At 44.8% G+C, this 23,930-nt stretch overlaps 2 protein-coding genes across 4 annotated transcripts in view; both read left to right on the forward strand.

Moving 5' to 3' along the window:
* arfgef2 (ADP-ribosylation factor guanine nucleotide-exchange factor 2 (brefeldin A-inhibited)) overlaps positions 1-17,846 on the forward strand; it is a 40,731-nt gene extending 22,885 nt beyond the window's left edge. The window contains exons 19-39 of the mRNA XM_080469543.1: positions 2-153; positions 857-985; positions 1,062-1,220; positions 2,758-2,905; positions 3,247-3,343; positions 3,428-3,468; positions 3,561-3,730; positions 3,893-4,044; positions 4,513-4,685; positions 4,776-4,936; positions 5,535-5,665; positions 6,115-6,244; positions 6,418-6,553; positions 10,438-10,576; positions 10,698-10,755; positions 11,883-11,991; positions 12,073-12,212; positions 14,250-14,427; positions 15,340-15,478; positions 15,569-15,686; positions 16,562-17,846. Of these exons, the coding sequence (XP_080325669.1) occupies positions 2-153; positions 857-985; positions 1,062-1,220; positions 2,758-2,905; positions 3,247-3,343; positions 3,428-3,468; positions 3,561-3,730; positions 3,893-4,044; positions 4,513-4,685; positions 4,776-4,936; positions 5,535-5,665; positions 6,115-6,244; positions 6,418-6,553; positions 10,438-10,576; positions 10,698-10,755; positions 11,883-11,991; positions 12,073-12,212; positions 14,250-14,427; positions 15,340-15,478; positions 15,569-15,686; positions 16,562-16,726 (2,825 nt within the window). The 3' untranslated portion in view covers positions 16,727-17,846. The remainder of the gene's footprint in view (position 1; positions 154-856; positions 986-1,061; positions 1,221-2,757; positions 2,906-3,246; positions 3,344-3,427; positions 3,469-3,560; positions 3,731-3,892; positions 4,045-4,512; positions 4,686-4,775; positions 4,937-5,534; positions 5,666-6,114; positions 6,245-6,417; positions 6,554-10,437; positions 10,577-10,697; positions 10,756-11,882; positions 11,992-12,072; positions 12,213-14,249; positions 14,428-15,339; positions 15,479-15,568; positions 15,687-16,561) is intronic.
* A 1,379-nt stretch (positions 17,847-19,225) lies between these two features.
* Positions 19,226-23,930, forward strand: part of bcl2l1 (BCL2 like 1) — a 37,957-nt gene continuing 33,252 nt past the window's right edge. The window contains exon 1 of one of the 3 annotated variants that reach the window (XM_080468782.1): positions 19,226-19,848. The gene's annotated coding sequence lies outside the window, so the exon portion shown is untranslated. Of the gene's footprint in view, positions 19,849-21,591; positions 21,856-23,930 lie in introns of those variants that run through there. The other 2 variants (XM_080468783.1, XM_080468784.1) reach the window with 2 other exon arrangements.

A 23,930-nucleotide genomic window follows, 5' to 3' on the forward strand; every position in this document is an offset into this window, starting at 1 on the left:
GGTGTAGCCAGCGAGAAGCAGCGGCGCCTGCTCTACAACATGGAGATGGAGCAGATGGCAAAGACCGCCAAGGCTCTGATGGAGGCCGTCAGCCACGCTCAGGCTCCGTTCTTCAGCGCTACGCACCTGGAGCACGTCAGACCCATGTTCAAGGTGCTCGCACTCACTTATCACTCACCTCCATCACTATTCTAGCAGTTCTCCACAGTTTTATTCTGTTCTGCAGACTCTTCCTTGTCAAAGGGAGCGTTTCATTTCCATAGAAATTGTACCTTTTCTACGTTTTATTGGTATTTCTCTTGAATGTGGCAGATTTCTGCTTTAATTTTTTAAGCAGTTGTTTTAAGCCATTTTAGCTGCTTTACCTTTTATATACATTTTTAGCTGTTTTAGCTCCTTATCCTTCCTACTTTTTCTCACGATTTTTCCATTTTAGCACCATTGTGCCTTTTTTGGGGAGATTTTAGGTATTTGATAAATTTTTTTGCTTTTTTAGTGGTTTTACTTGTTAGATCGCTCTATGCAGTCTTTAGTTTTTTCAGTTTTAAACCTTTCGTCATACATCTAGTAGTTCCTGTGCACATGTCAAAGCTCCAGGTAAAGCAGTAGATTGTCAGTGAAAGTAAATGACTGAAACTATTTTCCTCTGAGATTTCTCTCCTGGTTTTCGTATCAAGAAATCACATTGGAAACTCTGCATTTGTCAGCTGAGGCGAAAGCTGCAGGGAGCCACTGTAGCGTGTCTGTAGGGCCCCATGTCTGTTTTACTGACTCAGATCGGATCACAGAGAGTGAATGAATCCTGTTTGGACTGAAGAACAGAGCTCACCTTGTTGCTCTTGTGTGTGGTCTCCAGCTGGCGTGGACCCCCCTGCTGGCAGCCTTCAGTGTGGGCCTGCAGGACTGCGACGACCCCGAGGTGGCCTCGCTGTGTCTGGAGGGCATTCGCTGCGCCATCAGGATCGCCTGCATCTTCAGCATGCAGGTCTGCTGTTTCACCTTCTCCTGTTTATACCAGTGTTAACGTGGGATCATGCATGAACTCTGCGGTGTGCCTGCAGCTGGAGCGCGACGCGTACGTTCAAGCGTTGGCCAGATTCACGCTGCTGACGGCCAGTTCCAGCATCACGGAGATGAAGCAGAAGAACATCGACACCATCAAGACTCTCATCACTGTGGCTCACACTGACGGAAACTACCTGGGAAACTCCTGGCACGAGGTGAGCAGACCTATGGAACACACCCACCATCCAAAACATTAAGACCACCTGGCTCATACTGAGCAGGTCCCCATTCTGCTGCACAACACCCCACAACCTGACACAAACAGGAACCCCTGTTGGACTCCTCTCTGCTGGATTAGACATTCTGGTGGCCTGATTTCTTTCCGCTGGCCACATGAGTGTCACGCCTATTCTAACACATCAACTTTGAAGACAAAATGTTCGCTCTTATCTGTATTCATACGTACTTTGTGTTTTTCACTGCTCGTAATGTTATCAGTGGAGTTTTCTTTTTTCTTTCTGTTATATTTGCATTCTTATATTTAAGATGTGACTTCTTTCTGAAGCTCGAAGTCTATTTATTCTGTTCACCACACACAGTCTATGTCTACCAGTATAATCAACTATAATCAACTGGACTGGTCTGACAACACACAAGCTCTCTACAAGAAGGGCCAGAGCAGACTCCATCTGCTGCGGAGACTCAGGTCCTTTGGAGTGCAGGGGGCGCTCCTGAGGACCTTTTATGACTCAGTGGTGGCATCAGCCATCTTCTATGGAGTGGTCTGCTGGAGCAGCAGCACTACGGCTGCAGACAGGAACAAACTGAACCAACTGGTGAGGAAGGCCAGCTCTGTCCTGGGCTGCCCCCTGGACCCTGTGGAGGTGGTGGGAGACAGGAGGATGTTGAAGAAGCTTTCATCCCTGATGGAGACCGTCTCCCCACCCCCTACATGGTACCGTCACATCACTGGGCAGCTCCTTCAGTGACAGGCTTCTCCACCCGCGGTGTCTGAAGGAGAGACTCCGCCGGTCCTTCCTCCCTGCTGCAGTCAGACTCTTCAACCAAGCCTGCTCCCAGTAGACCACTGCACACCACCACCGGACAATATCACTCCACTCCAACTGGACAAGAAGTGGTGCAATAACTATAATAACGTAAAGAACGTATTTACTATGTAAAATACATCCACCCCCATACTCTGTACATGTCCACACTTATAGGCACCGTGTGCATATTTTTCTATTATATTGTATTTTTATCTGCTTGTTTTAGTTCCTGCTATGTGTGCTTCTTTCTCTGTACTATCCTGTTGTACCACTGCAAATTTCTCCACATGCGAGATAAATAAAGGATATCTTATCTTATCTTATCTTATCTTATAACGCTTTCAGTCTAGTCCAAACACGTTTCAGAACCGGCTGCTTATTGAACGACACCAGAACTCAGTGGGGTCTCTGGGAGAAGATGTTCCTGTTGTAAGTCGACTGCAGTGGAGCAAACTCCTGGTTTGATTCAGTTCTCGGTGGTTTTGTTGCTGTGGAGTTTCAAGTTTTTGCCCTGGCTGAAGTTTTGTCTTTGCTCGCAGTAGAATGAAGCTACTAAATCAAAAAATGGCATCAAATCTATGAATTTACTCTTCAAAAGAAAAAAACCTGTGCAAGATTTGAACTGTACCTTTTCTTTCTAATTGTCAAACTTGAATTATTTTGAGCGTCTTGTTTTAAACTGGCGTGTTTGTGTGTGTTGCAGATCCTGCGGTGCATCAGTCAGCTGGAGCTGGCCCAGCTCATCGGGACCGGGGTGAAGACCCGCTACATCTCAGGAGTGGTCCGAGACCGGGAGGCCGGCATCAAGGGCCTCCCCTCCGGCACGGAGGAGTTCATGCCTCTGGGGCTCGGTAGGACACGCACTCACACACGCATCGTTTCTGCCTCAACATTTGTCTGATTTCTGCCACGTCTGTAATTTGCTCGTTACTGACGGTGACTCCACTGCCGCTTCACTTTTTTCCACACAAACAAATGTTGCCAGGATTGAATCCCATCGGTCTGCCAACTACTGTTCACAGATAAAAACAAGATTAGATTATTATATGTGGAGCTACAGGCTCATTTATTCATCAGCTGTTGGTTGACACAATGCTGTGAAGTTTTGTGCGGCCCTGAGGATCAACAGCTGATTTTACCATCGTTCCCCTTCCTGGTCTGTCTGCTCTGAGCTTCATGTAATCTGTTGCAGGTAACCTGGTAGGGAGTCAGGACAAGAGGCAGATGGCTCACATCCAGGAGTCGGTAGGAGAGACGAGCTCTCAGAGCGTGGTGGTCGCTGTGGACAGGTGGGAGAAAAACTAGGTGAAGATGAAGAGCAGCTTCTGGTTTAACGTCCACTGTAACTTTGTTGTTTGTAATGTTCTTCCCAGGATCTTCACTGGCTCCACCAGGCTCGATGGAAACGCCATCGGTAAGAGAGTGTGTTCGTGTCTACGTGTGCGTGTACGTGTTACGTGTGCGAGTGTGTGTTCAATCGGAGCTCTGCTGTGTGAATGTCTGCAGTGGACTTTGTGCGGTGGTTGTGCGCCGTGTCCATGGACGAGCTGGCGTCTGCACACCAGCCCAGGATGTTCAGCCTGCAGAAGATCGTGGAGATCTCGTACTACAACATGAACCGCATCAGGCTGCAGTGGTCTCGGATCTGGCAGGTCATCGGAGACCACTTCAACAAGGTCCGTATTAAAGTCTCCTCGCGTAGAAGTGCCCTTGAGCAAGGCACCAAACCCCGAATTGCTCTCGATGGATGGATTAGTATGGATGGATATGATTAGTTTAGTTAACGGATGAACTGAGAGCTGCCGGGATCCTCACGGCTGAGTCTGGATCCTCTGCAGGTCGGCTGCAATCCCAACGAGGACGTGGCCATCTTCGCCGTGGACTCACTCAGGCAGCTCTCCATGAAGTTCTTGGAAAAAGGAGAACTGGCCAACTTCCGCTTCCAGAAAGACTTCCTCAGGCCTTTTGAGCATATCATGAAGAAGAACAGGTACACACCCACATATCCCATCATCCTTTTGGTAGAGGACAGAAAAAAAGATTATCAACTGGATAAATCTTCTATATAATTTAAAAAATGTGTTTCCTTTAGCTCTGGTTGAACTGGCCGTTTAACAAAACACTTTTGTGTTTTTTTCCAACTTTGAAAGAGTTTCTAAGTCAGTCAAATGTCACTAAATTTGTCTTTCGTAGTTGCAAAAAAATTTCATTGGAATACTTCTCTTATAAACTCGTTCCATCCGTTACACTCTTCTATAGACAGTTCTGGTAATGCTGGAAACACATCAGAATATTGTGAGATGTTTTGAATAGAATGAATCATTGGTGATGATGTCATTTGAAAATGTGTAAGGTTTAATTGTGGAAGGAGAATAGAAATATTTTTCAGTGCGTATTCATAATCAGGATGTATTTGAGATTGATGCCTGACATTATTTCCCCCCGTCCCTCCCCTCAGGTCGCCCACCATCAGAGACATGGTGATCAGGTGTGTGGCTCAGATGGTGAACTCCCAGGCGGCCAACATCCGCTCCGGGTGGAAGAACATCTTCTCCGTGTTTCACCAAGCCGCCTCGGACCACGACGAGACCATTGTGGAGCTGGCCTTCCAGACCACCGGGCACATCGTGTGTGAGTAGGACCGAGTCACTGAGGGTCGCGGCGGTCAAACCGCTCAGTCTTGACACAAGTTTGAGTTTCTTCCTCTCCGCTCCTCCTCAGTGAACACCTTCCAGCGCCACTTTGCAGCGGCTATCGATTCCTTCCAGGATGCAGTGAAGTGTCTGTCGGAGTTCGTGTGCAACGCAGCTTTCCCCGACACCAGCATGGAGGCCATCCGACTCATCCGACACTGTGCCAAATACGTGTCTGACCGGCCGCAGGTAGGAGCCGACCACCTCCTTCAACACTAATATATATATATATATATATATATACACACACACACACACACATTTCTTTAATGTGGATTGTTTCTTTGCCGCTCCCTGAGGCGTTTACTGAACACATCACTGTTCCTGTGTGTTGTGGATAATAACTACCATATTTGAAGTTGTGTGTTACTCCTCAGACTGCAGTGACGGCACCTCAGTGCCCCTGGCGTACCACACTGTCTTTACTCTTTAAATGTGGGATTTAATTGTGTTGAATTAAGCTCTTAGACTTCTTGAAGCGCTGCTGTCGCAGTTATTTCTAGGACTGATGAAGTATTTCCACACTGCTGTCGTCTTACTGGCTGTGTTGCTGAAGCTGCCGTTACCGGGACGTTACTGTTTAAGGCATGACGCAGACGTACATCAGACGTACATCGGTAGTGAGCCGAGCTCGTCGGCTGAATTTGACGATGCATTAAAAGAGCCTATCCAATCAGGACGTCTCACTTAACATTATGTTTTTACGACTGTCAGAGCTTGATTGAGGTTGGTTGTTGACTTGCAACTTGGCTGAGCTGCGAGTGTTTTCCTGACTGCCGGTGTCCAGGCCCTGAGGGAGTACACCAGTGACGACATGAACGTGGCCCCCGGGGATCGAGTGTGGGTGCGCGGCTGGTTCCCCATCCTGTTCGAGCTGTCGTGCATCATCAACCGCTGCAAGCTGGACGTCCGCACCAGGTCACTCACTCACACACAGTCCACTTTTGTTTTTAGACGATAAGGTTCAGTGTGAGAAAAGCCAAAACAACCTCTGTGTGCTCCTATACACAAATGATAAACTAAATATTTTTTAATCGTACTTCATACAATAAGCAGCATTTTGATATTTCAACACACAATTTTCTTATTACATTGTTATTAGCAGTTATTACTGTATTTTTGTCCACAGGGAGCCTCATGATTTTGGGGTTGAGTTGATGTTTTATTTCTATGATATATTTGATTGTATGTGATCTAATTAGTTTTTGGTTGACATGAGGATGAACTCCTTTATTGGAGCCGACCAGATCACATAGTAGGAGCTTTTTATGGACTAAAGTTTAAACCTGACATTTAAAATCATTGACTTTAATAAAGAAGGAAAAAGCTTCTTGTGTGTTGCCTCATGGCTCCCGTTGTTTTCTCAGAGGCCTGACGGTCATGTTTGAGATCATGAAGAGTTACGGGCACACCTTCGAGAAGCACTGGTGGCACGACCTCTTCAGAATCGTCTTCCGTATCTTCGACAACATGAAGCTGCCTGAGCAGCAGACTGAGGTCAGAGCGCCTCACCGCACTTTGCAGCGTTCACACTCACCAATGTACTTTTGTTTTAATAGACGTACGTCCTTCAAACCATCTCAGTGGAGCTTCACAACATTACTGCATCCGCCGAAACACTCCTGCTTGATAAAACACCTAAATGAGGGAATGTGCTTCTCTTCCTAAAGAAAACCGAGTGGATGACGACGACGTGTAACCACGCGCTGTACGCCATCTGTGACGTCTTCACACAGTTCTACGAGCCGCTCAGTGAAATCCTGCTGGCTGACATCTTCACACAGCTGCAGTGGTGTGTCCGGCAAGGTGTGTGTGTCTGTCCAAAACATCTCAAACTATCTGAACACAAGTCCAGTTTACTACACACTTCTTCACAACTGCTGAAATTTTAAGTTGAATTCAAATAAATTAAACTGAGGGAAAAAAATCATAAACAAACATGGAAACGTAAAATGTTAATTATATTTGGAACAACCGAAAATGTAAAAATAATATATTACTTGTAGTTTTGACCATTTAAATGTTACAAAGCAAAAATGCAAGAACTTGTCATAGGATAGTCGAGCCATTATCGTAATAACATTTTGCCAGATCATTGCATTATCCCAGGTTTTATACATTTAAAAAAATCTTTTGATTTATATTTTCAATTGTTGTTATTATTATTATTATTATTATTATTATTATTATTGTCCCCTCCTGAATTTGTAAGTTTGACCACTTGCAGACAAATGAACAGACTCTAGTTTTCATGTTTGTTTACTCATGTTGGCAAAGGGCAGAATATCGGTTGAAAATGCATAAAGAAAAACTATAAAATAAATTATAAAATGTGCATTTTATTGAGTGAACTAAGTATTCAACCCCCACGTAAAACAGAAGTTAGTACTTGGTAGAAGACTCTTGTTTGTAAGCACAGCAATGAGAAGTTTCTTGTAGTTTCTCAGCAGGTCTGCACCCCCCATCAGGAGGGCTTTTGGCCTGTTCCTCTTTACAGACCGTCTCTAAATCCTTCATGTTTCTTTGCTCTCACTTGGAAACTCAAAGCTTCAGCTCCCTCCACAGGTCTTCCATTGGGTGGAGGTCTGGAGACGGACTAGGCCGCTCCATGACCTTCACATGCTTCTTGATGAACCGCTGCTTCATCAACCTGGCAGTATGTTTGGGTCGTTGTCACACTGGAAGACCCTCTACAACACATCTTCAGTGTTCCTGCTGAGGAAAGGAGGTTTTCATCCAAGACTCTACAGTACATGGCTCCGCTCGTTGACTCCTCAATGCGGTGAAGTCGCCCCGTACCATTTGCAGAACAACAGCCCCAAACATGATGTTTCCACCTCCGTGCTTGACTGTAGGTTTGGTGTCCTTTGGGTCATACGGGCATTTTGTCATCCTCCAAACATGGCGGGTGGAGTTCCTGCCAAAAGGCTCAGCTTTGGTTTGGTCTGACCACAGCACCTTGTCCTGACCTTCTCTGGGTCATTCAGATGTTCACTGGAGAACTGAAGGCCTGGACATGAGTCTTCTGGAGCAGAGGGACCTGCAGATGCTGCAAGACGTCAGTCCATCACGCCGCAGTGTGTTACCAACGCTTCCCTTGGTGACAGAGGTTCTAATTGCCTCCCGATCATTAACAAGCTGCTGCTGCGTAGTTTTAGGCTCCTCCCTCATCCCTCGTCATCCTCACTCCATTATGCCAGAACTTGCATGGAGCTCCAGACTGAGGACAGTTGATGGTCGTTTTGTTTGTCTTTCACTTTCAGACAATGGAGGTAATAGTTGTCACCGTCTCACCAAGCCTCCAGCTGAAGGATTTTAACCCATTGCAGCCGTGTGCAGGTCTACACTCTGGTCCCAGACATCTTTTTTTTACAGCTTTGGGAAGATTGGGGCTCAGTGGTAGAGTCGGTCGTCCAAAACAGAGGGGCGGTTCGAATCCCACTCTATCCAGGTCATTGTTGTTGTGTGTTGTTATTGTGTCCTTGGGCAAGGCACTTTTCCCACATTGCCTTGTATGAATGTTGGTGGTGGTCGGAGGGGCCATTGGCGCGAAATGGCAGCCATGCCTCTATCAGCAGCCCCAGGGCAGCTGAAGCTACAACGTAGATTACCACCGCCAGTGTGAATGAATGATGGTCTCTGTACGCGCTTTGAGTCAGCTTGAAAAAAGTGCTATATACAGGTACATCTCAAAAAATTGGATTATCATGAACATGGCACTGCTTCATTACTCCTGAGACTGGCCTGAGCTGAACCCCAGGCCAGTCTGCTGGCCAATCCAGAGCAGTACCACCAGGGTCATTGAAGCAGCTTCTGGTACCTTTGGCAGTGTGGGCAGGTACCAAGTCCTGCTGGAACATGAACTCAGCATCTCCATCAAGCTTGTCAGCAGAAGGAAGCATGAAGAGCTCTAAAGTTTCCTGCTGGATGCTGCGTTGACTGTGGACTTCAGAAGACCCAGTGGAGGGACAGCAGCAGAGGACATGGCAGGACAAATCATCACAGACTGGGGAAACTTCACTCTGGACTTCAAGAAACATGGATTCTGAGCCTCTCCACTCTTCCTCCACACTCTGGGACCTGGAGTTCCAAATGAGACGCAAAATGTACTTTCATGTGAAAAAAGGACTTTGGACCACTGAGCAACAGTCCAGGTCTTTTCCTCCACAGTCCAGGTGAGACACTTCTGACCTGGTCTCTTGTTCAGGAGTGTCTTGACCCCAGGAAGCCACATTAGGATCCCATGTCTAGGACTGGTCTGTGCCTAGTGGCTCTTGATGTGCTGACTCCAGCCTCAGTCCGTCCTCGTGAAGCTCCCCCAAATCCTTCAATGCATTTTGCTGGACAATCCTCTCCAGGCTGCTCCTCCCTTTTGCTGCTGCACCTTTTCCTCCCACACTTTTTCCTTCCACTCAACGTTCTCTGAACATGCTTGGATCCAGCATTCTGAACAATCAGCTTCTCTATCAAGGACCTTTAGTGGCTGACCCTCCTTGTGGACGGTGTCAATGACTGTCTCCTGGACATCTGTCCAGTCAGCAGTCTTCTCCATGATTGTGTCCCCTCCTGACCCAGACTGAGACCATTTAAAGGCTCAGGGAACCTTTGCAGGGATTTTGAGTTCATTAGCTGATCAGGGTGAGACACCAGGACTTTACAAAACGAAACTTTTCCACAATATTCAAATTTTCTGAGACACTGAATTTTGGGTTTTCATTATCTGTAAGTCATCATCATCAACATTTCAAGAAATAATGGGTTGAAATATTTTACTATATGTGTCATGAGCCTATATCATATCTGGGTTTGACTTTCTGAAATGAGGGACAACAAATATTGAACATTTTCATGATATTCAAATTTTTTGAGACGTACCTGTAAATCCAAGCCATTATTATTATTATTATCTTTTGACGGCTCTTTGGTCTTGCCTATGGTTAGAGAGGTTGTTATGTAAGAAACTGATTCCTAGAACTGATTTTTCTTTAAACATTGAGCAGTTATAATCTGGAGTATCAGCGACTGGTTGATTGTACAATGTTGGGCCATATTGGCACCAGTCAGTCTGTGGAAGCCAGAATTCTGGGTGAGATGTTGGGGATCAAATACTTCACTCAATGAAATGTAAAACATTTCATAACTTTTATATTGTGTGTTTTTTATGCATTTTCAACTGATATTCAGTCTATTGCCATAGTCGGTAAACAACCATAAAAACTCGAGACCATTTTTTTATCAAAGTGGGCAAACATGCAAATTCACCAGAGGATCAGAAGATTATTTCTACTTCCTGTACATGGGGCTGAATCTCTTGGAAAATAAGAGCTTCTGTGCAGGCTTTTGTTCAGTTTGGTCATCAAAGATGGAATCATTTCATTTAGTGAGGATTGATCTGATGCAGCTCTGCCTTCACTTGTGTTTTCCTGTGTCACATTATTTGGTTTATTACATTCAAAGTGGTGAAAGATTACAAATGGCCTCACGTCTTCAGAAACGTCCCGCCTCTCATGATGCTCCGGTTTTATGCGAAATCCAGTCATAGTGAGACGCGGAACCCCCGGAAAAACTCCTGATGTGTTGGTAAAAACTTTAGAGGCATTTGATTCTGGGACTTGGTTCTGTCCAGTGAAGCGTTTCTGTTGTGATGTTTGCTGAGCCGGCTGACGGCGTCCGTCTCTCTCTCCGCTCAGACAACGAGCAGCTGGCTCGCTCGGGGACCAACTGCCTGGAGAACCTGGTGATCCTGAACGGGGAGAAGTTCAGCCCCGACGTGTGGAACGTCACCTGCTCCTGCATGCTGGAGATTTTCCAGAACACCAGTCCGCACGCGTGAGTCCCACAGAACTCCGATCCCTTCAGGAACCCGGTACCCGTCGGGCTTCAGGGGAACTTTAGGTTTCCCGCCGCTTCGCACCGGCGACGGGAACTGACGTCTTGTTGTGTTTTTCAGTCTGTTGACGTGGCGTCCAGCCGGGCAGGACGAGGAAGCTGCCGACGGAAAACATCTGGTAAGTAAATCAATTAATTCACTCAATGCTGGAACGTGATGTGAAAAGAACGGCGCCGCCTCCACAGTCTTTAGTCTTTAGTCTTTAGTTTCACAGCTCGTCAGTTAAAACAAGAAAGTTGAAGAACAAACACGAAGAAAATGTCCAGAAAAAGTGACTGTGTGTCAGCGTGTCGTGTCCAACTGGAAGGAAAGTGGCTTCTCTTCAGCGCCTCACACAGACTGTAAATAGGAAAATTAATAAAACCTCACAAATGATAAAAAACGGCTCAAAATGATACGATCCAAGAAATAATGAAAACGAGAAATGAAAAAACTTTTTTGTTAACTGAAATAGAAATAAAAAATCTAAACTTTATAAAACAAAAGGATGAAGAGAGTCCTGAAAAAACTATTGAAATGTAACTAAAATTGTAAAGAAAATGTTTTTAGTTTTGTGCCTCGTTTCTGCTTTTTAATCTGTTTGAGTGTTATCGCTGAAGGTTCGTCCAAATCACACGAAAACTCAAACCAACATTAAAATGAATGGAAACTAGTGAACATGCATAAAATTTAATTATAAATAAAGAAAAATTAGAGCTGTGAAATAAAAACTTATGAAAAATGCTCTAAAGACTCTTCCACCCTCGGTGCGATCCACTGCAGAAGTTCTTTTCCTACAAACACGAGTCCAAAGGAAACTTTCCCCTAAATGATAAAGTGACTTTATATCAGAGACGTGTTTTTCTAGAATCAATGATTCCTCTGATCCTTCGTTTGTCTCCGTTACAGTTCGAGCAAATTCAACTGCAAAAATGTGTTTTAATGTCAGAATGTTGTAGTTTTACCTTCCATCTGTTTGTCAGATCATGATTCTTTGCAAACATCTGGACTGGCTGAATTCTTCATCTCTTCATTTCATGAAATACTTGATGAAGTTTAAAAAAAGTGCACTGATCCCGTGAGCCAGAGAGCGAGAGCTGTGAAGTCGGTCTGCCCACGCACTCTGAGCAGTCGCGTTCTAACGAGTAGAACGAGTTTGTAAAGCGGACGATGGATAATGAGGGATTTGTTCAGGAGGAATGTTGAGTTTCCTTCACGTCTCCTGATCCTGTGACGTTTTCCTGAACGTGTGAAAACCTCCTGCAGGACGCCGACCTGGACACCCAGTCCCAGAGCAGCTACGACCGCGCGCTGTCCGAGAGGGGACACAGTCAGATGTCCAGCGACGACACCTGGAAGGGCAAGTCCAACACCAGTGAGTGCTCCCAGCATGCAACGCTGCATGAAATCCGCCCGGAGACGGTGGCGGCTCGGCTGATTGTTTCTCCGTCCGCAGGACTTTCAGACCAGAAGCTCTTCGCCGGTTTGCTCATCAAGTGTGTCGTGCAGCTCGAACTCATTCAAACCATCGACAACATCGTTTTCTACCCGGCGACCAGCAAGAAGGAGGACGCCGAAAACATGGCCGCTGCTCAGGTACGCGCACGACGGCGGCCACGTGGGGGTGAAGCTTCATGTTGTGGAGTGTTGCTGCTGTTGGTTCTGCTTCCTGTGGGAGCTGATCCACGTGAATTAAAACAGTCTGACACCGTCTGAAGGACGAAATGAGAGAAACATCCACTTCAAAGTAAAAACAGACGTCACAGCTCATAAAAACTATAAAATCATAAGTGATCAGGATTTTAACTCTTTCACTACCAGCTTGATGACAAAAACGCTCAAAATAGTAATTTTCCAGAAAGTTGGTTTGCTGGTTTTTGTAAATCTCATTTATTTGTATTTATTTCTCATTTTCACCACAAGAATCAGTGATTTCCTCATTCAAGTCATTTTGCATTGATAAAACCTGTTTTAAAATACTGCAGTAATACTATTTCCGCCTGAATTCCTTTTCAATCAGATTCATCAGGAAATGTTTATTTTCACGTTCATTGAAATTCTTTGAAGCACATCCAACTTTCAAATTCAAATCGGAGGTGAAAACAGAAGAATGTTTTTCCTCTTTGTGTCGTCAAACTGATCGTTTTGATCAGAACTAAAGTTTCAGACTGAGAGGAGCTGAATAACGTTTGTATTTGAACTATTTTTAAGTGATTTAGAAAGTGGATCTTTTTATCTTTAGGGCTTTTCCACCAAGAAGAACCAGCTTCTAGTCCGGAGCCCCGGAGTGGCCATAGAGGGGAAAAATAATAACGCGTGTATGAGTTTGGGGCTTATTTTTCAACATTTGGGCATTACATAGTGAATTTCTGCTTCTTTCACTTTATTTCTGGACGTGTCTGAATCAAACGCTTCAACATTGGAGAAGAATGGAGGTGTAGAATGATAGAACGCAGCTCTGAAACTGTTTCCATGGGAACCTCCGTAAACACACTGATTAAAGTTCTTTCACCATTAAAAGGCTCATTTTATGCCCATAAACTCCAGCTTTCATTTACAGTAGTATGTAGTTTGTTTTTTAGTTGCTGATGAACCAGAATTATTCATTATAAAGAAGTTCTGTGGGTTAGAAAATAATATTGGAGCGTCTCACACTGCATTGCTCAGCGGCTGCAGCTCCTCAGCCGGAGGTCAGAACGTGAAACAAGTTATAATGATGTTACCGTGAAAAGTGTGAAAAATAAACGACAATGGAAAACTGCTTCTAAATTATATCCGACGTAGCTGACTGACAGGAGGAGCGCGGCAGCGCTCTCGAGAGCCGCGGCTCCGCGAACGTGGATTAAATAATCCCGTTCCCTCGTATTATTAACTTCAGAGAACGACTTATTATATCATTCCCATGCGTTATTTTTATTTTTTTCTCTATAACCACTCTGGGGCTCTGTGTTCGCTGTAGTTTTCAGAAAGCCGGTTCAACCTCGCTTCCGCCTTTTAGGTAGTGATACCTCCAGAGATACCTCCAGAGATACCTCCAGAGATACCTCCAGAGATACCTCCAGAGATACCTCCAGAGATACCTCCAGAGATACCTCCAGAGATAACTCCAGAGATACCTCCAGAGATACCTCCAGAGATAACTCCAGAGATAACTCCAGAGATACCTCCAGAGATACCTCCAGAGATACCTCCAGAGATAACTCCAGAGATAACTCCAGAGATACCTCCAGAGATACCTCCAGAGATACCTCCAGAGATACCTCCAGAGATACCTCCAGAGATAACTCCGCCCCCAGCTGATGACGCGTCGGGTCCCAGTCTGGTTCCTCTCTGGTCCAGCAACGAAGTGGAGCCAGCGTAGCACCAGTTTAGCCCCTGATAGGCCGCGGCTTTGGAGGTAGAAAGACAAAGAACTGGTGCTAAGTCTGGCCCTGGACCAGAACTAGAACCTGGTTCTTTCTGGTGGAAAAGCCCCCCTGAGAGAAGTAACTTCTTTTGCAGTTAAACTATCACATTTTTAACAGACTCAGTGTTTCAACGAGCCGTGAAACAGTCAGACAAATGTAAAAAAAAATCGTCCTTGATGATGAGTTTAGGAGGACAAGGAGAAAGTTTAGACTGTTTGTGTTTCAGCGCGACGCCCTGGAGGAGTCGGAGGGCGGCGGCGGCGAGTCGGAGCCGGATCAGGGGATGTACCGTCACATGACCTCGGCTCACCTCTTCAAGCTGCTGGACTGTCTGCTGGAGTCGCACTGCTTCGCCAAGGACTTCAACTCCAACAACGAGCAGAGGACGGCGCTGTGGAGGGCGGGTGAGGAGAGCGCCGCACCAACGCCGAGGAAACGGCGCCAGAAAGAACTAATTCAACAAACCAGTCGGCCTGCGCTGCCTCTTTAATTTACCTGCTTTTATACCAAATCATACAATTGTTTATCACAAACCTCGTGTTCACTGAACACCATGCAGCTTCATGTTTAATCTGTCTCTTCAAACTGCATCAGATCTTTTTAAGTAGAAGTATGAATCCCAGCCGTCAGTCTCACTGGGCACCTAGAAAGGAGTAGAACAAACCCCAGAAACTAAAGTAGTGCAGGAAATACGGTATTTATCACAGCCAGGAGGAAAAAGATCTGAGATGTTTACTCTCGTATGTACAGATAAATAAGTCACTAAACAAGTTTAATAAAAATGAAATGAAGGAGGATGAGGCACAATATGAGCAGCAGCAGCTGGAGGAAGTGTTCAGCACTCAGTAGTGGAAACATTCTCGCCGTATGAATATCACCTAAAATACTGTGATAACTTTTAAGTTTGATGAAAAACACTATTTTATAAACCTTCGTCCAATCACATGTATAAAAACTAGTTTTAGTTCATTTTCTGCAGAAAAATACTGAAATATGTGGATTATATGTTGAGTATCAAACTGTCCCACTCCGGCACCGAGGTTTACGTCTGTATAGACACCCAGCAGAGCTGCACAGCGCCCCCTGTGGTCCAGCCCGTGTCCTTCACATTGTGTGTGTGTGTGTGTGTGCGTGTGTGCGTGTGTGTGTGTGTGTGTGTGTGTGTGTGTGTGTGTGTGTGTGTGTGTGTGTGTGTGTGTGTGTGTGTGTGTGTGTGTGTGTGTGTGTGTGTGTGTGTGTGTGTGTGTGTGTGTGTGTGTGTGTGTGTGTGTGTGTGTGTGTGTGTGTGTGTGTGTGTGTGTGTGTGTGTGTCTCAGGGTTCAAAGGGAAGTCCAAACCCAACCTGCTGAAGCAGGAGACGAGCAGTTTGGCCTGCAGCCTGAGGATCTTGTTCAGGATGTATTCTGACGCTCAGCTGCAGAACTCCTGGCCCGACATCCAGACCCGCCTGCTGCTGTGAGTCCAACCTTCAGTTCTGGGAAAGTTCTGGGTCACGTGTGACGGGAACCACATCTCATCTTTACGCTGTGTGTGTGTGTGTTTCAGTGTGTGCAGTGAAGCTCTGGCCTACTTCATCAGTCTGACCTCCGAGAGTCACAGAGAAGCCTGGAACAGTTTGTTAATGCTGCTGCTCACCAGGACGCTGAGACTGCCCGACCACAAGGTACACACACACACACACACACACACACACACACACACACACACACACAGAGAAATGGAAACACACTCGTTGAGGTACGTCTCAGAAAATTTCAATATCCTGAAAAAGTTCAATATTTTTTGTCGTTTCAGAAAGTAAAAGTGAAACATTGTGGAGTTTCATTCCACATATATGATGAATATATGATGAAAAATATGAAAAATACCTGATGAATACATGATTAAATACATGAGGAAATATATGATGAATACATGAGGAATACATGAGGAATACATGAGGAATACATGGTGAATACATGATGACTACATGAATACATGATGAAAAATATGATGAATACATGATGAAATACATGAATACATGGTGAATACATGGTGAATACATGAGGAATACATGATGGAAAATATGATGAATATATGATGAATACATGATGAAATATATGATGAATACATGATGAATACATGATGAAAAATATGATGAATACATGATGAATACATGAGGAATACATGGTGAAAAATATGATGAATACATGATGAATACATGATGAAATACATGGTGAATACATGGTGAATACATGGTGAATACATGAGGAATACATGATGACTACATGATGAATACATGATGAATACATGATGAATACATGAGGAATACATGAGGACTACATGAATACATGATGAATACATGAGGAATACATGGTGAATACATGGTAAATACATGATGAATACATGTAGGATGAATATTTGTGATGATTGTGACTCACAGATAATGAGAAGACAGAATTCCCTGAATATTCGGCTGTGACGTGAGGAGTGGAGGACGTTGGCAGCAGGTGGGGTTCCAGAGCAGGTGTAGTTCTGACGTGTGTGTGTCTCCTGCAGTTCAAGCCCCACGCCTCCTGTTACTACCCCCACCTGTGTGAGATGATGCAGTTCGACCTGATCCCCGAGCTGCGGGCCGTCCTCCGACGCTTCTTCCAGCGCATCGGCTCCGTCTTCCACATCGCCGCCGCAGAGGGACCGCCCACCCAGACCCCCCTGTCCTAGGGAGGACATCAACCCCCCACCCCCCACCCCCCACCCCTCCTCCCGGGATGAACAGCACTGTGACGGCGCCCCCTGCTGACCTGTCATTCATCACCACTGAAGAAGAACTGTAAACTATTAATTTATTGCTGTTGTTTTTCTTTTTGTTTGTGTTTTTGTTTATTTCCTGAAGAAGAGTCTATATGTGGAGCAGCTGAACGCCGGAGCTGTGAACGTTTGGCCGCCTGTGCCTGTGAGGTCTCATCAGACGTCCGTCCAGCTTGTCCCGCTGCAGTATTTGTCCAAGTTAAAGACGCTTTTCTAGACGCCGCCGTCACACTCTGCTGGTCCAACACTAGCCCAACCCCCAGCAGCCAGCATCTGTCATTTGACTCCAGCCTCGTCGGGGTCCGGAGCAGACGGCCTCGCGAGGAGACGTGCGGGGGAGCCGCGGTCAACGCGACGAGCTAAAATGTCCACGTGGAAGACGTGACATCGGAAGCTCCCCCCCCCCCCCCCCCCCCCCGCCCCCCCGAGACTGAAACTTTCTCTTTCACGCTTCGTTTACAACCATCAGCTGCAACTGAGGCCGAAGAACCTGCAGACATCCAGTACTTACTGTTACACACACACACACACACACACACACACACACACACACACACACACACACACACACACACACACACACACACACACACACACACACACACACACACACACACACACACACACACACACACACACACACACACACTGTATTAAAGCCAGGCCCAGTGTACGTGGACTCGCGGTCCGGACAGGAAGTCGTCCTGAACCCCTCGTCTTTGATTCCATGCCTTTTTAAAAACAAACAAACAAACAAACAAAGGATGTATGTAATTATTTAAAGTGCATTTAAATATTTTTTGAGAAGCATTCCTTCCTTTGCAACTTTGGATGTCGACTTTTCTTCCCTAATTGTAGGGAACATATAAATATATATAAATATATATATAAATACATATATATATATGGTAAATAAAAAAATGCAGACTGTAAAGTTTTCAATGTAAGATAGATGAAAAATGAAAATGTTCTATACATAATATTGTGATGTAATCTTCCAAGCATTTGGTGAAATAATCAATAAACCTGAATCCTGATCGCTGACGTGAAGGTCTGGACTCTGGGCGGCTCCCACGCGTCAACACCCGAGGTACATATGGAAACCCGGCGCTCGCTGAGAAACTACTCCGTTACTTGTTTACTGGTGTTTTTTCTGAGGAAACGTGAGCCGACGTTCGGCCTGTCGGTGGGAGGAAGATGCTCTATGATCTGGATGTTGAGTGAAGAAACTAATTGAACGAGAAAACAAACGAATCTTAAACTTTTAAACTTGAATCATCCGCTTTTACAGTTTCCTTGTTTTAATGGAGAGGTTTCAGGACGTTGTTGTTGCACGTAGTTTTTATGATTAAGTCTAATCTAACTGAGATTACCGCGGCCTCAACTTCCTGTGAAACCTAGATTACAGTTTAAGGTTCAACATATAAAACCTTTATTTAAACTTCTACTTTTTTCCACATTCATTACTTTAAAAATCAGTTCCTGAACATTTAAATGACATTTGAATGTAGAAAAGTGATTATAAAACATTAGTTTGAAGTAAGTGTGTTTTATATCTGGTGTTGATGATTGACATTAGATATAAAAAAAACAACAAATGATGATGTACGGTTACTGGTCCCATAAAGTCTTAACTGAAGAGAACTCTTATGTTTCCTCACACTCTGATAGTTTGCAGTAGTTAAAATACCCATAATGGATTATTCTTCTTATGAAATTTGACTAGTTTTCATCATTAAATCCTAAATAAGTTGAATATGTTTTGTCAGTCCCGACTTTTAAAATCAGGTTTTATCCGCTGGAGGACCAAGTCTTCTTATGTTTTGTTTTTTTTCTTTATAGAGTTAGAAGTTTAATGAGTGTTGGTTGGATCGGTGCAAAAAATAGAGTGGACGGTGGATTTCCAGGATTCTGGAAAATTTTAAAAATAAAATACAACTCTTTTGTCGGAGTACAGTTAAAGGAAAATAACTAAATATAAATATCTCAAAGTAAATCCTCACATCAGCAGAGGGATGATAGATCTTTATCTTCTTTGGAAATCGTTTCAATATAAACCTCCAGGAACCTTCTTACATAAATGTACAGACCCCTCGAGAGTGAGACCCCCCCTGTGTTTTGATATTTTACATTTGACTTTTGTTTTAATTGCTTTTTTAGTGTTTCAACATTTTAAATGGTTGCACGTCATGTTCTTCTGGGGGTGCTGCAGTATGAATATGTCCACTGGGGGCGCTGCAGTATGAACGTGTCCATTGGGGCGCTGCAGTATGAAAATATCCACTGGGGGCGCTGCAGTATGATAATATCCACTGGGGGCGCTGCAGTATGGATGTGGCCACTGGGGGCGCTGCAGTATGAAAATATCCACTGGGGGCGCGGCAGTATGAGGGTGTCCACTGGTGGCGCTGCAGTTCAGGGGGTATTTGGCCTGACTCGTGCGGGCTTTCGGGGTAACAAAGGTTGCCATGGAGACCGCTCACATCTTTTGTTGTCAGATTTGTGAGCAGCGTTAGCAGCAGCGGCCACAAGGAGCTTTTCCGACCATTTTAGTGGCTGAAAGATGAAGGCCAGGCCGTCTGCTCCGAGGCTCCTCCTTTAATGACCCAGCGAGTCTAAAGTTTAAGAGTCTGAGAGGAAAGAAACCACTGAAACTAGCTCCAGTTAGCCGCGGCCAGGCTAACGTCAACCCCGCCGGAAGTCCCGCTGACACCGGGCAGGAACCGGCCCGAGGGACCCGCGGTACACTCGCTCTCTCTCGGCCTCGTCTCTACAGCGGACCCGGAGGGTAAACCCGGACACAGAGCGGAGCCGAGCCGGGCAGAGCCGGGCCGGTGCGGGTCTTTACGTCGCCGGGGGAGGAGCAGCGGAGCGGCGTCGCTCGGTGGGCGGACCTGCGGGAGCCAGTCGCTGGGCCGGACCAGCTCTGTCGGCGTCAGCCTAAAGAAGGCTCGCGATGACGGGAAGGACCTCTCCTCCTGCCGGGGTTTGGATCGGGGGCCGCCAGACATGATTTGACGGAGACCGCCCTACAAGTAAGATCCGGCTGGGGGTTGCGGGGTTGTGCGGTTCGCAGTGGCCGGGGAGGAACCGGGGCTGCTGCTTGGGTGTGTGACCGGAGGAGAAGGCTCCACAGACCTCCTCCGAGTTCTGCCGCCCGGGAGCTCAGAGCTCCAGTCCTGCGGGGTTTAGTTGGTTTTGGTGCGGGTGTTTCCCAGACAGCAGCCCAGGCTGAGCTGCGGGGAACAGCCGCCTCTGGCAGCGACGTGACGGGGACAAACAGCCATCTTCAGCTCGGCGGCGGCCGCAGTAACGCAGGCGGAGCGGAGGTTTCCTCCTCCGGCTGCTCCTCACTGCTGCCCCGCCGCTCTGCTGGGTGATTCACGGCCTGGAGCTTAGGGTGGTGCCGGCGTTTCTTTATTATCTATGGAGGAGTAATTAAATGTCTCAGTGTGGATGACAGGGGAGTATAATGTGGTGCGTTCACTGACTGCTCAGGAAAGGAGGAATTTCAGGTTGTAGCCTACGATTTCATGATAAATATGAAAAAAGACACGAAGTATGTTTGAGGTATCTTCAAATTATATCAATAGCTTGAGTTGTTCCTTTGATTTGACGTAATTGAACTAGTTTTTCATTTAGACTCTACACAGATGTGGTCTCTTTTCAGGCGGTATTGATGATGCGACTGATCGCATTCCTGATCGATACCACGTGAAGCGACAGCTGATATCACTGATATCGATACCTGCCGATACTTAGTGTGACAGGAACATATATGTGGAAAGAAGAAAAAAAATGTAAACAGAATGTATTCTTGTTCTTTGCAAACCATTGTGTTCTCTGAACTTTGTTATTCATCTTAAAATAATTTATATACCAGAGTAATACTCACTAATACTAGTAATACTTACTTCAAACATCAAAATTGAATCCCATAAAAAGGCATAAATAGCTATATTTAATAATGAAAAATGCTTGGCCCCTACTTAAACAATTATAAGTAATTTTAGTGAACATCACTGGATGCTAATAGGCTTTTATTTAGGTGTGTTACTGTAAAGTATTTTGTAACAGACTCATTGCTTTGGTGTGTATGTAAAATATTCAGAATATTGGAACAAACAAACTTTTCAATATTGTCATCTTAAATAATAACGTAATACCTGTGAGTAGTATTTCATTTGAATTATTTGTGTAATTATATGACTTAAACTTTATTTCAAATGTCTACAGGATGATTAATTCTGATGATTTGTTATCAGAATTGATCATCATACTATATCTTAATCTATGCTGGCTTTGTTTTGAAAGGAATATATTGATTAAAAAAAACACACCTCAGAGGATTATCTCAAGATATTTCACTCCTATAAAGTCTGAGTAAAACGCCCATGTGACACATTAACACATGATCAAACATGTGCACAATCAACATACTGCTCACAGTCACACATGCCACTGTTTCTTGCTTAAAAGGTTTGTAAATTGGATAATCCTCTTCCTTCTTCGTGCTATTGAGCACTAATGTCCTATAAAAGAATGTACTATTTGCAGGAAAGCACCACTAACAAATATCTACGTTCTTTATTTTCTTTTCGAGTCAAGCAAAGGAAAAGACAAAAGTTATTTTCAGGATTTAGCAATCTGTAAACATTTATTCGGTTGTGAAGCCGTTTCCGGGATTAGAAATGACTCGGAGCCACTCCTCGTCGTAACACCAGTGTTTTGCGGCGACACGCTCGTGACAGACGCCGTGTTACGTAACATAAAGGGGCGGGGCATCAGGAGAAGGAGGAGGACGACGTGCAGAGTGTTTCTCTCCCAGTGTAGCTTCTTCTCCTTTTCTTCTTCACACTCGTTTGACAGCCTCGGGACCAGCAGACGGCGTGTGAGTGTATGTGTGTGTGTGTGAGAGACCCGGGACGGTTTGATAGTCACGGACCCGCGCGAGGAAAACGCTGCTGGTGAGACGCTTCTCTTCATGTTTACATCTGCACGTGTTCACACGGGGAGGAAAACACGTTTCCATTCTTATTGAGGTGTGTGTGTGTGTGTGTGTGTGTGTGTGTGTGTGTGTGTGTGTGTGTGTGTGTGTGTGTGTGTGTGTGTGTGTGTGTGTGTGTGTGTGTGTGTGTGTGTGTGTGTGTGTGTGTGTGTGTGTGTGTGTGTGTGTGTGTGTGTGTGTGTGTGTGTGTGTGTGTGTGTGTGTGTGTGTGTGTGTGATGGCAGTGTTTACTCCTCCAGTCGGAGCCACGTGTTGGACACATCGCGGTGATTATTGAGACGATTTGCTGCTTCTCTCGCCTTTATTCTCTCAAACCAACTGACTTTCCCGACTTTTCCAAACCAAAGCGGCCAGTGGAGGAAGTTTTCAGCGGGATTAATAATCCAGACTGTTGGTCTTCTTTTGTGCGGTGAGGAGTTATCAGTTATGTAATTGTCGCCCCTCTGGCCCTGCTCGGCAGCTCCATGTGGCGTCGCGGGGAGGCTCTCCAGACCCAGTCCTCAGGTGTGTTCCGGAGGGTCCAGGTGGACCCGTGGTCCTCGGGAGGTCGTGTTGTTCTCAGTCTGCTTGTTGTGCTGCAGGGAAAGGCCGCTCTTTTGTTTCAGGGATGTAGGCCAGTGGAGTAAGAGGCTGGATTTCAAATTAACGTGATAAGACTGTGTGGAGAAAAGTCTCGAGCTTCTCCGCCATGTCAGTATTTCTGGACATGATTGTGTTAATTCTGGATCCCCAGCAGCATTGGTATAAACAGCTTTATGTATAATTTTCTATGAAATCCAACAGGTTTTATTTTTTAAATCTTTTGAATTTCGCTGGAACTACAAGTATTGAAATTAAATAATGTGAATTACAGGGGATGTTCCTGTTTGCTGGAGCTCACTGCCTGCTTCAAGCTTGATAAATAAAGTAAAATGTTGGAGCTGCACCTGATGTCAAACCTGCAGCCTGCAGGTCAGAACAGCTCCAGAGGGTCGACAGGGGTTCCACTGCACTGCAACCTGCAGGGAGACACTGGAAAGAGTGAAAACAACCTTGAAGTTTTTACAGTTTCATTACTGAACTGAGAGGTTTGTGAGCTCATTTGAATATTGCACTTTTCATTAGTCCAAATGTAGACTTTTTAAAGTGTGTATTTCTACTCTTTAACACATAAACAAAGAAAACGTTTTGGATTTGTCCAAAAAATTAAACTGAAGGGTCGTCATGCTCCTCATTTATGTTCCTTTGAGCCTAATTTAACTTAGTTTGAATTCTCAGCTTTCAGTTATTTACTTAAAATTTAACTAAAGGGTTTTTTTTCACCCACAATGCACCACCGCTTCTCTGCGGGGTTTTAATCTGTGAGAATAAGTGGAGATGTTAAACTAAAAATAACGTCATTAACAGACTAACTTTTATCAGTTTGTTGTAGATTTGATGAGTAAAGTCATGAAATTTGTTTTATTTTCAGTCTTGTGTGGAGCTCTACATCCCGCCTCCACCTGCAGGACCTTTTAACATTTTATTGATCGTTTTCTTTTCTCGATTGCAGTAAGATAAAACAACAATATGGTCCATAAAACCCATAAAAATGAAACACGCCACCGTTACAGACGTGTTGGTCTGTGATCATGTGAACGTGATGAAAACAAGTATCTCACATTTGTTCTTCTAAATACCAGGGTTCTCTCTCTTGAAGTTACATTTATAAATAAATACAATAAAAAAAAAATATATCATAATTTAAATAAAAGAATACGATGTATAAAATTAAATCAAAATGTGACGTTATGGAATAAAAAGTTCTAATAAATCAGTTTTTCTTCCTCTTCAGCTTCAGTGTTTCTGCTCATTTACTTTAGTTTTATGTCTTCTGATCTACACCAAATATTTTATAAATTGATTTTATAAACTCCGACTGACTGAACTCCAACCAGGTTGATCCAAATGGAGGTCTGTTTTTCTGCTGCAGCATTTCTGAAGTGAAACAGCTGGTGACTTTAAACCTGGTGCAGTGACGTCTGAATGAAACGGAGTCCCTGAAGAGAAAGAATATTGCTGCATTAATGTTCATTTAAACGACGACATCATTGACGGAAGTCTTTGAATGTAATGAACGGATCCGTTTGT

The sequence above is a fragment of the Lipophrys pholis genome (assembly GCF_963383615.2).
Source record: "Lipophrys pholis genome assembly, chromosome: 8".
Lineage (NCBI taxonomy): Eukaryota > Metazoa > Chordata > Actinopteri > Blenniiformes > Blenniidae > Lipophrys > Lipophrys pholis.